At 40.5% G+C, this 21041-nt stretch overlaps 1 protein-coding gene across 3 annotated transcripts in view; it reads right to left on the bottom strand.

Annotated features, from left to right (window-relative positions):
* Positions 1-2805: 2805 nt before the first annotated feature.
* Positions 2806-21041, bottom strand: part of NFE2L3 (NFE2 like bZIP transcription factor 3) — a 34438-nt gene continuing 16202 nt past the window's right edge. The window contains exons 2-4 of one of the 3 annotated variants that reach the window (XM_086396333.1): positions 14922-15089; positions 5102-5185; positions 2806-4471 (exon numbers count right to left, since the gene is read on the bottom strand). In XM_086396333.1, the coding sequence (XP_086252459.1) occupies positions 3227-4471; positions 5102-5185; positions 14922-15089 (1497 nt within the window). In that variant the 3' untranslated portion in view covers positions 2806-3226. Of the gene's footprint in view, positions 4472-5101; positions 5186-9665; positions 10667-12825; positions 13579-14921; positions 15090-21041 lie in introns of those variants that run through there. The other 2 variants (XM_086396335.1, XM_086396334.1) reach the window with 2 other exon arrangements.

Raw genomic sequence — 21041 nt, 5'->3', positions numbered from 1 at the left:
CTGTATTTATACATAAAGCGTTTGGAAACAGCTTAGCTGTGGTTCTAGCTGAAGCTCAGGGTTGTATAACCTGAGCTTGAAAACATAATTGGGGCTTGAAAATTTGAATCCAAAATGGCCTATTGATATGAGTTGAAGATAGCTGCTGGCTCTTTACTTCACCTGTAGTGAAGCAACAGACTTAACAAATGCAACACATGTTTGAAAGTTGTCTTGTGATCATGTCGGGGGGTGGGAGGAGTTGCTCACATGGTAAACAAAAAGCACGCATTACTGGGAGCCATCTTGGGGGTTGCTCCCACCCCTGGTGAGTGTGTGTCTGGTGAAATGTTTCGAAACTGGATATTCTTTGGTTTTCACTATCCCAAGTAAGTGTGTGAGTACAAGTTAAAGTTGGTCTCAAATTCTTTTAATTATATTCAGTTACTGTTCAAGTGTGGGGTATATGGTGCCTTTGCAGGAGGTAGAAAATATCACTGATTTCAGTATACCTGAAGTGCATGTATACAGTTTGGTCTTGGTTTCACTTATGTGTCTTCAAAATTTGAAACATGTTCTCAGGTAGTATGTACCCGATGATTTTAATGCTGCTCTGCTGTTACTGCAAGTAGTAAAACATTCAGATCTTTGAAGATGATGGGTGAAGGGAGACTAAGGTATTTTAACATTTAAGTGAAATGTTTAAATTGTCAAACACTGATACATATTCCATAGGATGACTTTTTCTGGAGTAGGAATTTTGGCATTTAGGCTTTCAATGGGTTCTGTATCCTAAGGGTCAGTGCTGAGCTGGAGCCAGCCTTGAAATGGACCCCAAATATCCAGGTCTTGTTGAGCACCCATTGTTTGAACTGCCTGGTGGCTCAGACAGGAAAGAATCCTCCAAAGAAATTTGGGTTTGATCCCTGGGTAGAGAAGGGGATGGCTACCCACTATTCTTGCCCAGAGAATTCCATAGGATCCCAGCAAATCCAGGGGGTCAAAAAGAGAAGACTGACTTAACATCTGCATTGCTTGAATTACGTACAGTAGTTTTAATTTCACCTGGGGATTTCATCATGGCCTGTTAGGTGCCAAAAGGGATGTAAGCTTTTCATAGGAAGAAAAAGAGATTGAACCAGATTTCACCTGATTTTCAACTAATGTAATTTTATCACAAAGGGATGATTTCAGGACCAACAATGTCCTATAGGAAAGGAAAAGGGACTACTTTAACGTTGGAAGCAATTCAAAATGTTTGGGTCAATGTGTGAACTCAAGATGATCTCGGAACTAGAACAGTCTGATTAGTCTCGGGGTATGAATTGATAAGTAGGGAACTTCAACTAAAATGCTGGGATGACGCTTTGACTGCTAACCCCTGGGGAGTAAGCAGCTTCAGTACTGTACCAGAGTCCAGTGTGTGTCTTGTACAAAGTGACTGTCCAGACAAGCCCATGGCAAGTGAGATTGAACTGGCTGGTGATTGCTTCATTCATATATCTTTGGGGACAATGCACCAAATACCTTATATCTTGCAATGTTTAAATTTTACTGTGAATGTTTTGAATTCCAGCTCTTAAATTGTACCCCTTTCTTCCTCGTTTGATGTTCTATAGTTCTTTGTGATTTTGACATTTTCAGGGATTGGGGAAGATGCTGAGCCTGAAAAGGACATTCAATTGAGCAAACCAGGATAGTTGCATAAACTTTCACAAGTAAATTGGTTTTGTGGACATTGTTACAAACTTGAAATAACTTGTGCCTCTTAAGCCAGAACACACGAGTTGTGTTGCCTTCCAAAAAGCAGGCGGGTCAGCACTGAAGTGGGCATTGTTCAGAACTGGTCAGAAGAGCTGAACTTTGATCAGGAATCATTTTGCTTTGAAACAGATTCTTAGGTTCAGTTTAAAATGGAAGTTTTCTGTAACTTACTCCGCAGTTCAGTAATCTAAAATAACTGACTTGTGATACTGGGTAGTGAAGATTCTAATGTCTAACCTTAGGTTTTTCTAATCAGATACTGTGTGTGTAGGAGTTCAGTTGTGCCTGACCTGAGTGAAGTGGGCAGCTACTTGTTCCAGGGATCAAAGTTGGCATCTCTTGCATTGGCAGGTGAAATTCTTTACCACTAGCACCATTCAGGGAGCCCTGTCAGAGTGGACAGCATTTGTGCTACTGTTCTCAAACCATGATAGTTCGGACAGCTGTCCCCATGTTAACTCTTTTCGAGTGCTGTCATTTCTAAGATGACCAAGTTTTCAAGTCTCCTTTGTTTTTATAAAATCATTTCATTTTGCTTTTATTTGTTCAGTCTACTCATTTACTGATTTATCCCTTAGTGTAAGTCTTGAGTTCTTGTATGATCCATAATGTTTTCACATTTAAGCAATTTGGTGGGGTGTTTTTTTTGTTTTTTGGTGTGAACTTGACAATTTCCTAGATAAGGGAGCCAATCCCTACAGGCTGGCTTTACTGCCAGGGAGTTCCAGTTCCCTGTATGCATGTAGTTACGTGGGGGAGGCTCTTTGTCCTCAGACATTAATGTAGTACAGTATTTTGAAAGCTCCTGGATAATTTGGCGGGGGGTGCATCCTAGAGTAGAACCTGGTCTGTTTCATGTCATGTGTTAATTTTGGAGGGGTGGGGGAGGCCAATATTGTCAGTTCAGTATACTGACTTCAGTTTGGCTAGAGTCTGATCAATTTGTAATTTAATACTATTGCTGTCCTATTTGCTGGATATTCACCTGTATTTTTGTGGGTGTTTTGGAGGAGAACTATAAGGTAAATTTGCTTAGCATCTATAAAAGGCAAAAGTGAGCAGTTTATAAAGTCAAATATAAAGTTTATTTCCACAGAAAAAGCTATATAAGTTAAGGATTCATAAAAATTAAAAAGGCTCTTGAAAAAACACCAAACTTCAGTGCTAAGTGAAAAAACCTTAAGGTTAAATTGCATTTTAAGTCAAAAAACATTTTGAAATAATTTCATCCAGTGTTTGCTTTTTAAAAGACCATCTTAAGAAATGGCTACCAAAGTAATGCTGTTTTCATGTCACATTGTACGTACTGTTACGACTTAATGAAGTTGTGGCTTCTGCCCCAGGTCTGATACTGATACCTAAACTTGTCCACATAAGCTTGAAGTTGTAGTACTTAAAAGCTAACATGAGCTAAACTTGGAAGCAGATGTGTGAGCCTTTATCAGTTTCTGACTGCTTTTATGTGTATTGGTGTAATCCATCTTCAATTTTTTCTCTCATTTTTTCGTTTTCCCTTTTGGTTTTCCTTTTTCTGGCCTGGAATCATTAATTCCTTGGGTACGATCACAACACTTCCATCGTGGGTGCACTGAAGAGCATACTGGTTTGGACTGACTGGTCTACCTTGATCATCTCTTAACCTACTAAAAACATCACGATAGAGGTGGTGCAGTTTCTGTTTCATTATGTTTATAGCTTTGTGACACTGGGATTGCTCTCTTTTAAGGGTTTCCTTCTTTGCTTGCAAGCTACATACATCATCTTCCAGATTCAAAATTACATCCAGTTTACGCTTTCGGCAGTTCTGAGCAGCAACTTTATTTTTCCCTCTTCGTCTAATGTCACGGATGAGCGACACTTGTAAATCTGTTAGATAATGCCTGCTTAACATGCTGTTGAAAGAATCTACAGGCATGCAGATTATTTCATCCACAGAAAAAGGGATATGCAAAGCTTTAGCACGTCGTTCATCACGGCTTAAGTTTCTGTCTGTGTCATTCAGGTATCTACTTATTTTCTGTGACTTCCCAGGCATTGAGAAAGATTCTGAAGTGGATTCTAGTGCACTTGGCTCTAAGTGGTAAGTGTGGTTATGTGATACATGTTGAAATACAAGGTCTCCGTGAAAATGAGAATCACTTTTGTCATTCATGTAACAAAGCTTACTGGGCTCTGGACAGTATCCTCCTACAGCCCCTTCTAGGTCATGGTGGGAAAGGTCACTGCTAGAACCTGTAGCACCTTCACATATAGAGTGAGAAGAATTAGACTTGATAACAGAGGTGCTATTGTTACTTGAGTCTAAGGAAAGCCCAGAATCATAACCTGGTTCTTCAAGCAGCCAAGAAACTTCCATGGGATCAAAACCTGTGGCCAAAGACATTAAGTTTGTCTCATCAAGTATGTTTATATCAAGATCATACAGATGGTCTTGGCTTAGATTCCTCATCTGATTGTCAACAAATGGAAGAAATCCTGTCAAATTAGTTCCAGGAAGGGTCTGTTCAGTATTGGTAATAGAACTTAACTGTAGAATTTGTTCTTGTGGCTGTGAAGTCCTTGCTACTGGATCCCTTCTAAATGTATTGTCAGAACACCGTAACATGGCCTCGTGGAGACTTACATCATGACTTACAGCTTCACTAAAATTTACATTATAATGTGTGGGGGAATTCATGCCATCATTGATACTTCTGGGGAGAGGAGCAATATCTCCCAGTGAGACTCCCTGAAAAAGGAAAGGAAAAATGCTGTAAATACATAAAACTATTTCAACACCAGTTCTAATACATAAAGCAGTACTTACAGTTCTCTTTGTTAACGCCTCTATACAAATAAGGATATGCTGTTGGCTGTGAACAATTTCCCTTAAATGCAGGCAACCGACTACACAATGTGAGCTCAAATGAGACTATGGTATAGTGGGGGAAAGACTGTCTTTGAACATCACATTTGATTTTTAAATAGATTGTCAATATAAAAGCTGGTCTTACATCTAATATTATCTTCCTGTTATTTTTATTACTTATCCTAGCTGTTTATAAGCTAAGCTAAATCCACCCTGTGGACTGTCATGTAAGTACAGTGCTACCAGAAAGACTAAGGTGTGCCTTAATTTGTCAAGTATGTACTGTCTATTGATCCAACATGGATTTTATGAATCCGATTATACCTTTGTGATTATTTGGAAGGGGGGAACAATGTACAGTGGAGCCTGGTTACAACCCACGGGGTTGTAATGCACTAGGAACCATTACGTATTAAAGCTGTATATCCCAGGTAAAAATGTTAATGTTTACTCACAAAGAGGTCAGTGCAGATATTTTCCTGCTAGGATAAAAGCCAAGTTTCTAATTACCTCCAGTAGATTTTCAGGCTGCGATGAAAGCAATTGAAATAAGTCTTCCAGAGAGAAAAATGCATCTGTTCCATTTTGATATCTCTGTAGAAAAAGTCATTTAAAAGGTTAAAGTGGTTGCCTGGGACTTTTAGACTTAATCTAGAAAGGATAACCAAGTCATATCTAAGCTGAATTTTTTATCTTTATTTTAGAATTTTTATATTCCCTTTTTTAGTACTCAGTATTTTAAGATCCTGCTTTCAACATTTAACTCAACTTTCCCTCTATTCCTGCCCTAATAATCTTCCATCAATTTTTTTGGCTTGTTAGTTCCACATTATTTTGTCCCTCCCCAGCCAACCTTCCAGATTGATTGAGAGGATATTGTAATTTTCAGTCAAACATGTATTTAGAGTTACCAAGATTTATCAACCTCTTTATTCGCTATTGCTTCATCTCCTGCCTTCCTAAAGGGTTTAAGTTTCTTGTTGAAATGATTTCATAGTTTTCTAGAGTGGCTTAATGAACTCTTTAGTCTTTGTAATTTGGAACTATTTTGCCTTCATGCTTAGGTCAGGCTTAATATTTTCCCTCAGCACGGTCTTGTGGCATTTAGTTATAAAATGACAGACCTATAGTAAACTAGTCTTCCCCCACCCCCTTCAGTTCAATTGTTGAGTCGTGTCCAACTCTTTGTGACCCCATGGACTGCAGCACACCAGGCCTCCCAGCCCATCGCCAACTCCTGGAGTTTACTCAAAATCATGTCCATTGAGCCGGGGAGGCCATCCAGCCATCTCATCCTCTTGTCATCCTCTTCTGCCTTCAATCTTTCCCAGCATCAGGGTCTTTTCCAGTGAGTCAGTTTTTCGCATCAGGTAGCTAAAGTATTGGAGCTTCAGCTTAAACATCAGTCCCTCCAATGAATATTCGTGATTGATTTCCTTTAGGATGGACTGATTGGATCTCCTTGCAGTCCAAGGGACTCTCAAGTGTTCTCCAACACCACAGTTCAAAAGCATCAATTCTTTGGCGCTCAGCCTTCCTCATAGTCCAACTCAGATCCATACATGACATGGAGAAATCATAGCTTTCACTAGACGGACACCTTGTTGGCAAAGTAATGTCTCTGCTTTTTAATATGCTGTCTAGGTTGGTCATAACTTTTTTCCAAGCAGCAGGCATCTTTTAATTTCATGGCTGCAGTCACCATCTGTAGTGATTTTGGAGCCCCCCAAAATAAAGTCTGACACTGTTTCCACTGTTTCCCCATCTATTTCCCATGAAGTGATGGGACCAGATGCCATGATCTTCGTTTTCTGAATGTAGAGCTTTAAGCCAACTTTTTCACTCTCCACTTTCATCAAGAGGCTTTTGAGTTCCTCTTCCCTTTCTGCCATAAGGGTGGTGTCATCTGTGTATCTGAGGTTATTGATATTTCTCCCAGCAATCTTGATTCCAGCTTGTGTTTCTTCCAGCCCAGCGTTTCTCATGATGTACTCTGCATATAAATTAAACAAACAGGGTGACAATATACAGCCTTGGTGTACTCCTTTCCCTATTTGGAACCAGTCTGCTGTTCCATGTCCCAGTCTAACTTGCTTCCTGGTTCAGGCTGGGGAACGCGGGTATACCTGTGGTGGATTCATTTCAATATTTGGCAAAATGAATACAATATTGTAAAGTTTAAAAATAAAATTAAAAAATAATAACTTGCTTCCTGACCTGCATACAGATTTCTCAAGAGGCAGGTCAGGTGGTCTGGTATTCCCATTGCTTTCAGAATCTTCCACAGTTTCTTGTGATCCACACAGTTAAAGGCTTTGATGCAATCAATAAAGCAGTAGTAGATGTTTTTCTGAAATTCTCTTGCTTTTTTGATGATCTAAGGAATGTAGGCAATTTGATCTCTGGTTCCTCTGCTTTTTCTAAAACCAGCTTGAACATCTGGAAGTTCATGGTTCACATATTGCTGAAGCCTGGCTTGGAGAATTTTGAGCATGACTTTGCTAGTGTGTGAGATGAGTGCAATTGTGCGGTAGTTTGAGCATTCTTTGGCATTGCCTTTCTTTGGGATTGGCGTGAAAACTGACCTTTTCCAGTCCTGTGGCCACTCATGAGTTTTCCAAATTTGCTGGCATATTGAGGGCAGCACTTTCACAGCATCATCTTTTAGGGTTTGAAATAGCTCAGCTGGAATTACATCACCTCCACTAACTTTGTTCATAGTGATGCTTCCTAAGGTCTGCTTGACTTTATACTCCAGGATGTCTGGCCTTAGATGAGTGATAACACCATCATGGTTATCTAGGTCATGACAGTCTTTTTTGTATGGTTCTTCTGTGTATTATTGCCATCTTAATATCTTCTGCTTCTGTTAGGTCCATACCATTTCTGTCCTTTATCGAGCCCATCTTTGCATGAAATGTTCCCTTGGTATCTGATTTTCTTGAAGAGATATCTAGTCTTTCCCATTCTATTGTTTCCCTCTATTTCTTTGCATTGATCAGAAGGCTTTTTAATCTCTCCTTGCTATTCTTTGCAACTCTGCATTCAAATGGGTATATCCTTCCTTTTATCCTTTGCCTTTCTCGTCTCTTTTCTCAGCTATTTGTAAGGCCTCCTCAGACAACCATTTTGCCTTTTTGCTTTTCTTGGGGATAGTCTTGATCACTGCCTCCTACACAATGTCATGAACCTCCATCCATAGTTCTTCAGGTACTCTTATCAGATCTAATCCCTTGAATCTATTTGTCACTTCCACTGTATAATTGGATTTGGTTTAGGTCATACCTGAATGGTCTAATGGTTTTCCTTACTTTCTTCAATTTAAGTCTGAAGTTGGCAATAAGGAGCCTTGATCTGAGCCGCAGTCAGCTCCCGGTCTTGTTTTTGCTTACTGTATAGAGCTTCTCCATCTTTGCAAAGAATATAATCAGTTTGATTTCGGTGTTGGCCATCTGGTGATGTCCACATGTAGAGTCTTCTCTTGTGTTGTTGGAAGAGGGTGTTTGCTATGACCAGTGCATTCTCTTGGCAAAACTCTATTAGTGTTTGCCCTGCTTCATTCCGTATTCCAAGGCCAAATTTGCCTGCTACTCCAGGTGTTTCCTGACTTCCTACTTTTGCATTCCAGTCCCCGGTAATGAAAAGGACATCTTTTTTTGGTGTTAGTTCTAGAAGGTCTTGTAGGTCTTCACAGAACCATTCAACTTCAGCTTCTTCAGCGTTACTGGTTGGGGCATAGACTTGGATCACTGTTATATTGAATGGTTTGCGTTGGAAATGAACAGAGATCATTCTGTCATTTTGGAGCTTGCATCCATGTACTGCATTTCATACTCTTGTTGACTATGATGGCTACCTCATTTCTTCGAAGGTATTCTTGCCCACAGTAGTAGATATAATGGTCATCTGAGTTAAATTCACCCATTTCCCCCCTTGGGTAGTTTTATTTCCTTAGTTTTTGTTGCCCTGTCATTTCACTGTGATAGATCTGGGACTTAATTTTTTTATTTAGTCTGCTTGGGATTCTGTGTATCCCTTTAATCTGAGTCATAAGATCATTTTAATTTTGGAAATATTTTGGCATAAACTTTGAATACTGCTGCTTCATACTTCCCAGTCTGTCCTAGGACTTAAAAATGGGCCAAAGAACTAAATAGACATTTCTCCAAAGAAGACATACAGATGGCTAACCAACACATGAAAAGATGCTCAACATCACTCATTATCAGAGAAATGCAATTCAAAACCACTATGAGGTACCATTTCACACCAGTCAGAATGGCTGCGATCCAAAAGTCTACAAATAATAAATGCTGGAGAGGGTGTGGAGAAAAGGGAACCGTCTTCCACTGTTGGTGGGAATGCAAACTAGTACAGCCGCTATGGAGAACAGTGTGGAGATTCCTTAAAAAACTGGAAATAGAACTGCCTTATGATCCAGCAACCCCACTGCTGGGCATACACACTGAGGAAACCAGAAGGGAAAGAGACACATGTACCCCAATGTTCATCGCAGCACTGTTTATGATAGCCAGGACATGGAAGCAACCTAGATGTCCATCAGCAGATGAATGGATAAGAAAGCTGTGGTACATATACACAATGGAGTATTACTCAGCCATTAAAAAGAATACATTTGAATCAGTTCTAATGAGGTGGATGAAACTGGAGCCTATTATACAGAGTGAAATAAGCCAGAAGGAAAAACACCAATACAGTATACTAACGCATATATATGGAATTTAGAAAGATGGTAACAATAACCCTGTGGACCAGACAGCAAAAGAGACACTGATGTATAGAACAGTCTTATGGACTCTGTGGGAGAGGGAGAGGGTGGGAAGATTTGGGAGAATGGCATTGAAACATGAAAAATATGTATGAAACGAGATGCCAGTCCAGGTTCAATGCACGATACTGGATGCTTGGGGCTAGTGCACTGGGACGACCCAGAGGGATGGTATGGGGAGGGAGGAAGGTGGAGGGTTCAGGATGGGGAACACATGTATACCTGTGGTGGATTCATTTTGATATTTGGCAAAACTAATACAATTATGTAAAGTTTAAAAATAAAATTTTTAAAAAAAGTAATTTTCTTATTCTATCATTGTCTTTTCTTTTTAATGCAAAAGTTCATATTTGAGAGCTGTTTTCTATAGGAATGCCACATACAAAGTGTTTACCAACTCAGTTTTATGTTTTTCTCTTCAAGGACCAGTTTTTCTATCACTTTCTACACCTTTTCTTGACTCAGGATTCCTGACTGTGATGGTAGTCTGAATCCACAACACTTGGTGGTCTGATTTCTAAAGGTTGGATGGACCGCTTCCTTGCTCTGCCTCCTAGCTCATGGCCAGAAGTGTCCTAGCTGTCATTTCCTAAACTAGAAGAGCCTTTAAACATTGAGCTTTAAAGCGGGGAACTCAGGTACCCACAGGCATGGACTTGTGATCTACTCAACCCCAGCCTCCGTCATGGCATCTGATATCTTCAGCTTTTGTGCCTGATTTGAAGATAGTATCCATTATGCCTCATCCAGGAATTCTGTATCTGGTGTGTCTTTACATGTTAGTAAATTCACATTCATGACTTGTGCTGTGTATAACTCCCACCCATAACTTTTTACTCAAGGGTTTTCTTTTTTGAAGATTCAGATCAGCTGGACTGATTTTGTGGTGGTGGTGTTCAGTCACTCAGTCGTGTCCGACCCGTTGCAACCGCCTCCCAGCCCGTCGCCAACTCCCAGAGTTTACTCAAACTCATATCCATTGAATCAATGATGTCATCCAACCAATTCATCCTCTGTTGTCTCCTCCCCCCGCCTTCACTCTTTCCCAGCATCAGGGTCTTTTTCCAATGAGTCAGTTCTTCGCATCAGGTGGCCAAAGTATTGGAGCTTCAGCATCAGTCCTTCCAATGAATATTCAGGATTGATTTCCTTTAGGATGGACTGGTTGGATCTCCTTGCAGTCCAAGGGACTCTCAAGACTCTTCTCCAACACCACAGTTCAAAAGCATCAACTTTTCAGCACTCAGCCTTCTTTATGGTCCAACTCGCACATCCATACATGACTACTGCAAAAAACCATAGCTTTGACTAGACCTTTGCTAGCAAAGTAATGTCTCTGCTTTAATACGTTGTCTAGGTTTGTTGTAGCTTTTCTTCCAAGGAGCAAGTGTCTTTTAATTTCATGATTTTGTGTATGTGGTACAAATGGGTTTGCCATGTTTTCAAGGTTTCTGTGTGTCTTTCTTTGGATGTTGTAAGACATATTTAAGATAAGCTGGTGGATAGTGTTTCTTGTTCTTTAATTGGAAATTATGCATCCTTAGTGGGCAGCAAACTTCTTCACCAATTGGTGAAGATTTTAAATGATATTTTAAATGATACTAAGAAAGATATTAAGAAATTTCAGAAACTTGATTCATTCGTCCTGGCCAACCATTGACCAAAATTTGCCTGATGGTCACAAGTGTGAGAACGGGTAACATCAGCACAAATCTATATTCATTCCCCCAAAAAACCCCTTAATTATGGGTAAATAACATTGTTTGCAGAAAAGAAAGCCTTAATATTTAGAACATGGAAATATGGGTATGAAGATCATTCTGTTTAAAGTGAATTATGGACTGACCCTTCAGGCTATTCAAAGATATATCTGTCTCATTAGATCTTTTTTACCTGTTTGTTCCTCTTCAGTGCCCATCGATGGAGGCTTGAGAAGCTAACCCCTTAAAACAAGCATTCTGGTTGATTCCGCAGGAGATGGGAAGATGGAAGGAAGAAGTGACGGGGTCCCTTAAACACCCATTATCTCACTATTACCACATTACCACCTCTTATGTCCACTCTCACTGAGCTGTATTTTTCCCCAGGTTCCTTTCTGCTCTGAGGGCGGTTTTGGGTTCAGGTAGTTGCTAGTCTATGGGGGTCTCCCTATTTCTTGGTATTGCCCTTAAGCCTGCCCTTAACTTCCATTACAAAGAAAATCCCCTCACTTCTCTTCAGAATCCCATGAGCCTGTACCTTTTACTTGAGGGCCTAAACTGTGGACTACATGACTGCGGTCCTACATCTTCACATAAAAGTCCTCCTTCCTAATCAGTTCTGTTTTTGGCCAAGAATTCACTGCATTTTGAACAGAGATCACTAGGAATGTAAAAAAAAAATATGGACACATTTTCTACCTTTACATATACACAATGGAGTATTACTCAGCCATTAAAAAGAATACACTTGAATAAGTTCTAATGAGGTGGATGAAACTGGAGCCTATTATACAGAGTGAAGTAAGCCAGAAAGAAAAACACTAATACAGTATACTAATGCATATATTTGGAATTTAGAAAGATGGTAACAATAAGCCTGTATATGAGACAGCAAAAGAGACACTGATGTATAGAACAGTCTTTTGGACTCTGTGGGAGAGGGAGAGGGTGGGATGATTTGGGAGAATGGCACTGAAACATGTATAATATCGTATATGAAACGAGTCGCCAGTCCAGGTTTGATGCACGATACTGGATGCTTGGGGCTGGTGCACTGGGATGACCCAGAGGGATGGTATGGGGAGGGAGGAGGGAGGGGGGTTCAGGATGGGGAACACGTGTATACCCGTGGCGGATGCATGTTGATGTATGACAAAACCAATACAATATTGTAAAGTTAAAAAATATGTATTGTTGCATTTTTTTTTTTTTTTACTTTTTAAATTCAACTTGTCTTTAGTGAGAAAAATGTGTCTTCAGACCAATTAACCTGTATATATTTGTGTGTTTTTCATTAATAGCAGTCTAGGCTTGCACTGCAGCTAGAAGGAAGTCACTGTTAATGAGTAAATTATGTCAGTCATCCTAAATATTCTCAAATGCCAGTGATTCCCTGTGGTCAGAGTAACTCCTTTCTGCTTCATCATTAGAAGTTCCTACAAGAAGTGTAATTTAAACACTGACACAAAATAGAAACATGGACCTACAAAAAAGGAGCTGAGTCTGATAATTAAGAACCAAGGCACAAATGCCACACTCTTAAGTGATTGTGTTTCTAGACAGTTTTGTCCAAACTGATGTCTGTCTGCAGTGAAATATTTCAAATTCTCCAAGGAAGCTCTCTACTTTATCTATCACTTCATTGTTATTTAATGAGTGCCTATTACCTAGCAGTGAGTGAGTTACTATAGGCAGTTCAAAAAAGGAGAAAATAAGGTCCTACTTTTCTGGGAAGCCTTGTGAAGGGGTATAATTGCAAAGACATACCCAGGAAAAAAATGAATCAACAGCATAAATCTATACACAAGGAAGTGGCAGTAAGACCAGTTTAAGGACATCTTTCACCTCAGAAAAGATGGTCTGTGAGGCACTCAGTAAAGTGGCCTGAAATGTCTCCTCCAAAACAGACATGGTTATTTCAGTACTCACTGGCACCGATGTGGCAATTCTCTGGCATTTGTGTGTGTGTGCGTGTGTGTTCACATAAGGAGCTGGTAAAGCCACATAGCAAGGTACATGAATTACAAAGGAACACAAGGCCTGGGGAAAATACCAGTGGGTAAAAGCAGAGGCAGCTGGGCATACCTCTGCAGGTTACAGTGAAATGCCAGGCTGCAGTGGGGTCTCATTTAACTAGCTCATAAAAGGGTTGAATAGCCTGAGGTAAAGTGAAAATGGAAAGGGGTTCCTTGGGGTGAACTCCACATCTTCTAAAGACTAGCAAAAAAGGATTCAAAGAGACCACTTAGAAACATGGTGTGTTTAGGGAACAGAACAGATGAGCATCCAGAGCTTGCCTGAAAAATAATCCAAGAGGCATATTTCTAGATGCAAGCATGGGTTGCAGCTAGAGAAATGATTGACAAAGGAGGTGAGGTGCAGGTTTCCAGGACCAGCAGGTGCTTGAGAGGCCACTTGGAGGTGGAGGTGCATGTGTCCTTGAGAAGGACAGTGAGAGACTCCTAGCTGGAGGGGACTCGGAGGGGTCTCCAAAGAACCTGCAAAATGAAAGTGCCTAACCAACAGAAGTGCTTTTAAATACATTCTGCAGTCCAGGGAAACCAGTTTCAGACTGGCAACAGTAAAGGAACACCTTTTCTGAGCTCTTACCACCCATCACACCCTCAGCTTCAGAGAAGATGGCTGAACAAACAAGGGAGGAAGAACTGGGAAAAGCCAAGAAGCTGGCCACACACCCTTTTCCTCCCCGCCAGGCTTTGAGGTTGCAGCAGGGAGAGGAGTGGGAAAACTACAGACTTGCTGAGAATTTACACTGGTTCTGTCTACCAACTGTTGCACTGGGATGAGCAGAGAGGTTTTGGGTCTGATTATTTAGCATAGGGCCTGTCCTAGATTTCACCCAGCATGCAGGGAAGAACTAGTTCCCTAAAACAGGTTAGAACAGGCTGGAGGGGCGGGGGAGTGGTGAGTGAGCAGAGGGAGCAGAACTGCTTTCAGGCTTCATTCTGTCAATCATGTTATGTTCAGGGTGATGTTAGAAAGTCAAGGCTACAGTGATGATGGGCTGCCTGAGAAGGGCCAAGGCATAGTACTCTACCCTCCATGGGTATTCAAGGCACAGCCCCAAATTCCACCTGGGGCAGTGCAGGGCTGGGAGCCCTGTCAGGCAAGACCTGCAAGGGTGCCACCTGCCAGGGGAAGTACTAAGTGGTTAAATGTCTGTGGAATGCTCACCTGTCTGGACCACTGCTGAGTAGAACCCAGATTAGGTCCCATGTTAAAGAAGGAAGGAGTTCAGCCTGGCTCCTGGAGTTCACCTTTCTCCACTCTCTCCACTACTCATGAGTGTGGTTATTAGTTGCAAGGAGTCAATGAGGCTATCTGACTCCACCTAGGCCAAAGATGCAAAGTGGGCTCATGGATGCCCAGTGAGCATGGTGCACCAGGAGACTGAGCGAGGGTGTGAGCCCAAGTTCCAACCGGATTGAGAGTGATATCCCTGTAGGGTCCTCTCCTTTCCCAGACCTAGCCAACCTGTCTACTACTTCTGAAAGTGGCTGGTTTTGATTGAGGATTCCTGGGTTCAGGATGCCAGCCATGCATCCTGAACCCAGGAATCCTCAATCAAAACCACAACAAAACCTGCTAGCAGGTTTCTGGACGGGTGTGTGGGTTTAACCAGATATAATGGTCTATGGCTAATTCCTTTGTAAATAAAATAACCACATCCACAATTTTAAAAAATATGTATTTTCATATATCAAATTTACTTCTAGTAAGGCACACATATATAAAATCCATTCTCAACACAAATTGTCAAAAGACATAAAATCTACCTTAAAGCCAAAATAGTATGGTTGGAATATTCTGACATGCTTACCTCACTTCTAGATTCAGTGGTTTTTTCTGCCTCCCAGGCAGGCTTATCTGCTACTTTATTTTCATCTTCATTCTTCTGCTGTAGTGATTTTTCCTTCTGGGTTGATGATCTTTGCTCATTTTCTTCATGCTGGGGACTGTGACTCACACCTCTTAATACCTCATTCTCCTATAAAAAGGACCGACCCCAAAATGTGCTAAGTACAAATCCACATTTCATCAAATAAGTAAAATCTTTAAAACTGTTTTGTACTTACTGCTCAGTGATCAGGAAAACCCACAAGTCGAAAGCTAAGACTGACATTTCATTATTTTGGTATCAAAGAAACATTTTAATTCTGAAACAAAGGTCACTTTTGTGTCCTGTCCTTTTCAAAAACTCACTGTGAGACAGGCTGTTCTGATCTGGATAATGTAAATTATTTGCATTTATAAACCCCCTGACTTCAGGGAGGGTAAAGAGAGTTGACTTCATTTTATACATTTCTGTACTGTTTGAATGTTTTACCATAAACATGTATTTTTTTACAATCAGAAAAAATGTAAATAAATTTTTATTTTGAAAAAAATTTAATGTAAAAGCTTAAACTAACATCTCCATTGATATTTTCAACTATGCTTATTTATACAGATGAGTCCTTCACCTTTAACTTAGGAGACAGATAATTAAAAGGAGACAGACAATTAAAAGGCTAGAGAATTCTTCTGAACATTCAAACAGTTGCCATTTAGCATATAATATATATTCTGATACTTCCAATTATATTAAAAATTCTCTGTATACCGTTTCCCCACTAAGCTCAATCGTGTCCAACTCTGAGTTGTGTTCCACTCCATGAACTGTCACCTGAGGGAATGTCGCCTACCAGGCTCCGGCAAGAATACTGGAGTGGGTTGCCATTTCCTTCTCCAGGGCATCTTCCAGACCCAGGGATCGAACCTGGGTCTCCCGCATTGCAAGCAGACACTTTACCATCTGAGCCACAGGGAAGCCCAACATAACATCAAGGCCTCTTAAATTCTTTCCAAGGATCTGTTTTTAATTTCTCTCTTCCAGCAACAAAACATACTGGACTAACTCAAGGACAGCATTACTGCCCCCTACTCTAAACCACAGGAATGTTAATCTTTAAAAAGAAAATAAAAGTCAAAGAAATGTAAATACACAGATGCTAAAACAAGGAGAGAAATCAAAGCAAGAGCAAAAGGAAAAGGAGGCTAATGTGCTGATGGCCCACTTGGTTTTACTTGCTTCTCTGTTCTCTGTACCAAATTCTTGACACTGTAGATGTTGGTCTTCTTACCTCAATGATCTCTTGTTCACATCCTCCATCACAAGTAGCTCATGTGCTTGAAGACATTGCTTCTGCTACCCTATCCTCTTTTCTGTGTCAACAGTACTTCCTTGTCTATTGGATAATTCCCATCAGCCTTCCAATACACAGTAACTAACACCTATATCCGTTGAATCATTGAAAAAGAGAGTTCCAGAAAAAAAATCTACTTCTGCTTTATTGACTGTGCCAAAGCCTTTCACTGCGTGGATCACAACAAACTTTGGAAAATTCTGAAAGAGATGGGAATACCAGACCACCTGACCTGCCTCTTGAGAAATCTGTATGCAGGTCAGGAAGCAACAGTTAGAATGGGACATGGAACAGCAGACTGGTTCCAAATAGGGAAAGGAGTACATCAAGGCTATATATTGTTACCCTGTTTATTTAACTTATATGCAGAGTACATCATGAGAAATGCTGGGCTGGAAAAAGCACAAGCTGGAATCAAGATTGCCGGGAGAAATATCAATAACCTCAGATACACAGATGACACCACCCTTATGGCAGAAAGTGAAAAAGAACTAAAGAGCCTCTTGATGAAAGAGGAGAGTGAAAAAGCTGGTTTAACACTCAACATTCAGAAAACTAAGATCATGGCATCTGGTCCCATCACTTCATGGCAAATAGATAGGGAAACAGTGGTAACAGTGGCTGGCTTTACTTTTTGGGGCTCCAAAATCACGGCATATGGTGACTATAGCCATGAAATTAAGGCTCTTGCTCCTTGGAAGAAAAGTTATGACCAACTTAGACAGCATATTAAACAGCAGAGACATTACTTTGCCAACAAAGGTCCATCTAGTCAAAGCTATGGTTTTTCTAGTAGTCATGTATGGATGTGAGAGTTGGACTATGAGGAAGGCTGAGCGCCAAAGAATTGATGCTTTTGAACTGTGGTGTTGGACAACACTTGAGAGTCCCTTGGACTCCAAGGAGATCCAACCAGTCCATCCTAAAGGAAATCAGTCCTGAATATTCATTGGAGGGACTGATGCTGAAGCTGAAACTCCAATACTTTGGTCACCTGATGTGAAGAACTGACTCATTTGAAAAGACCCTGATGCTGGGAAAGACTGAAGGCAGGAGGAGAAGGGGACAACAGAGGATAAGATGGTTGGATGGCATCACTGACTCAATGGACATGAGTTTGAGTAAACGCTGGGAGTTGGCGATGGGCTGGGAGGCCTGGCGTGCTGCAGTCCATGGGCTTGCAAAGAGTTGGACACGACTGAGCGACTGAATTGAACATGTTATTTTATTTGTTTATTGTCTAATCTGTCCCACTAGAATGCAAGTTTCCTGAGGGCAGGGACTCTGCTTGATTCCTGCTGTATACCCTCTGCCTACACCACAGCCTGGCACACAGCAGACCCTTAATAATAGTTGCTGAACAGATGAACTCCTAGATACAACATCCTAAGAGTTTGTATGCAATTTCTGATGAGTGAGATTCCATATTCTTGCTCTTTTCTGCAACTGAAACTCTGATTCCCATCTAAATTCAGGGAAGAAGGGAAAAGATAAGACTCGTCATCACTCTTTTAACCTCAATCTTTTGCCAAGAGAAGGTTTCTTTTGTTAAGCCTTCAGTTCAGTTCAGTTGCTCAGTCATGTCCGACTCTTTGTGACCCCATGAATCGCAGCATGCCAGGCCTCCCTGTCCATCACCAACTCCCGGAGTTTACCCAAACCCACGTCCATTGAGTCGGTGATGCCATCCAGCCATCTCATCCTCTGTCATCCTCTTCTCCTCCTGCTCCCAATCCCTCCCAGCATCAGAGTCTTTTCTAATGAGTCAACTCTTCACATGAGGTGGCCAAAGTACTGGAGTTTCAGCTTTAGCATCAGTCCTTCCAAAGAACACCCAGGACTGATCTCCTTTAGAATGGACTGGTTGGATCTCCTTGCAGTCCAAGGGACTCTCAAGAGTCTTCTCCAACACCACAGTTCAAAAGCATCAATTCTTCGGTGCTCAGCTTTCTTCACAGTCCAACTCTCACATCCATACATGACTACTGGAAAAACCATAGCGTTGGCTAGACGGACCTTTGTTGGCAAAGTAATGTCTCTGCTTTTTAATATACTCTCTAGGTTGGTCATAACTTTAAGAGAATCTAATTCAAAATTCTAAATTCCTGAGGCAGTTAACTTTGTTTACAAATAAATTTGCTGCTGGTGGGCATAGAAGCTTCTAACCTCTAAATCACAAGATCTATTTTAGAACCATGAAGCAAGGTCTCCTTAGTCTGTAATATCAGAATTAATACAACACATGTAGAGAGACACATAAACTTGCAAACATGAGAATGTTATCTATAACAATACATAAATAAACAATAACAGAGGAAACCAGTGGCTAACACCTAACTAGATCAAGCCCATAAGGAAACTTTCAAAGTGTTTAAGAGTTTGGTAACAAAAGTCTGTAAGATGGCCTGCCTTAAAACTCGGGAGAAGAATGGAAGATAGAGAAATTCTGTATGACCACAAATCACATGGCAAGAAGCAGAAAATAGGTTAAAAACCCTATTATATCATATAATAATGGATCATAACTCAATAAATGTGTTAAATAAAAGGACCAACGAGTTCATTTCAGTATAAACAAGTAAATGAGGAAAAAGGGAAATATCTCCCTTACAGTAGAATGGAACTAATAAATATAGAAGAATGATGGAGTTAGAAAATCATGAATGAATACTGAAACTAGGGAATAAAAACTTGATGAAAAATAAAAATATTTAAGTAGCCTCAAAGTATCACCCCAGATTACTTTTTAATTACAAAGAGAAAACTAATAGCCCTTCAGGAGAAACCTGGCAAACACCATCTAAACCAAGTGGTCAAGAGTTACCCAGCAGCCCGGATGGGGTCACGGGGGTTGGGGGAAGAATGTGTACGTGTATGGCTGAGTGCCTTTGCTGTTCATCTGAAACTATCACAACATTGTTAACTGGCTGCACCCCAACACAAAATAAGTTCAAAAGAAAAATAAACTAGCAATCAAATCTATCATCACAATATGGCAATAAAGCAAGATGCCTCCTCACACAATATGAAGGATACAATACCATTTCTGTGGTGTTCATAATCTCAGTGTAATGAGGAAACATCAGACAAATCAAAACTGGGAGCCACTTTACAAAATAAAGATATTCTTCCAAAATCTAAAGGTCAGGAACTGAAAGAACTTTTCCATATTAAAGGTGATTTAAGAGATTTGACAAGTAAATGCAACATGTGCTCCTGGGTTAGATGCAGACCCAGGAGAAAAAGTAGTTACATAGGATATTACTGGGGCAATAGATAAAATTTGAGTATGGACAATAGATTATAGTCTTAGATTCAGGTTAAATTTTCCTGATTCTGTTTAACTGGTTATAGATCATACTAGGAAGTACTATACGTAATGGCTGCAATTCATTCTTAGGTGTTTCAGAATGAAAGAACTGTATGTGTATATAGATATAATTATAAACAGGTAACTCAAATGGGGCCAAATGTAAACAACAGGCAAATCTGAGTAAAGGATATATGCTATTCTCACAACTTTTTTTAAAGTTTGAAATTATATCTAACTAAAGTTATCCCCTAAAATTCCTATATGGCAAACTCATTTTGTCCAAGGCAACTACAGAAGGTAGTCTCAAAAAACTATTCTTCGATTATAATTCCTGTTAATTTCTATTTTTTCCCCCAAAGTGTATACAGTCATGTCCATTGCTTTACTAATTATTTTTCACCTCTTCCTTCTCACGATTTAAATTTATTTCATTTTCTTGTCTAATTGCTTTGCTCATGCTTTCAGAATACTGCTCAATAATAATAATGACATCTGATGTAAAAGAAAACACTGTGTCGTCCCTCCATTCTCAATGGTCTGCTACTTCACTTCTGGCAACAGATGTGTGGGCTGTTCATACACCTAGCAGTTCTGGGACACCACCTGCATGTTCTATAACTTAATTCAGTTTTGACACTATCTACCTAGAGGCAGCATCAGATCCCACAGGGTAAAGGCTCAGTCTCAAAACTGCTCTCTCTCCCTCCAGAGGTCAGTTCCAAATCCAGGTGGTTACCTTGCTTCCCGCCAAGTGCCTATAAATTAAAGGTCCCCATAACCCTCCTCCTCCTCTGGTGTGATTAGTTTGATAGAGTGGCTCAAAGATCTCAGGAAAACATTTTACTCACTAGATTACTATTTTATTACAAAAGGACACAACTCAGAAACAAACAGATGCCTAAAAGCAAGGACTGTGGAAAGGTCACAAGCTGCCATGCTCTGCACCACTCTCCCAGCACCTCCATGTGATCACCAACCTGGAAGATCTCCAAAGTCCTCCTTCTGGCTTTTTATGGAGGTATCACTACACAAGCATGGTTGAGCGATCATTGGCTGTTAGTGACTAAACTCAATCTACAGCACCCTCCCTTCCCCAGAGGTGTGGGTGGGTGGGTGGAAGGGTTTAAAGTTCTAATCCTCTCATCATGTGGTTGGTTCCCCTGGCAACCAGCTCCCATCTTTAGGGGGCTCTCCCAAAGCTACCTCATCAACAGAATGAAGGGACTTCCCTGGTGGTCCAGTGGCTAATACTCCACAATCCCAATGCAAGGGGCTCAGGTTCAATCTGTGGTCAGGGAACTAGACCCCACATGCTGCAATTAAGACATGACACAGCCAAATAAATATTAAAAAACAAAAAACAACCCCGTAAGTCAGGTGTGGTTAGAAGGGGCATGTTATAAATAAGAAAAACTTCCTTTCACCTTCAGGGCTTTGGAAC

This window comes from Bos grunniens, chromosome 4 (assembly GCF_055505025.1).
Source record: "Bos grunniens cultivar Pamir isolate PY7600 chromosome 4, Bosgru_T2T1.0, whole genome shotgun sequence".
In the NCBI taxonomy this organism is placed as follows: Eukaryota; Metazoa; Chordata; class Mammalia; order Artiodactyla; family Bovidae; genus Bos; species Bos grunniens.
This window is presented reverse-complemented; position numbering and strand designations above follow the sequence as displayed.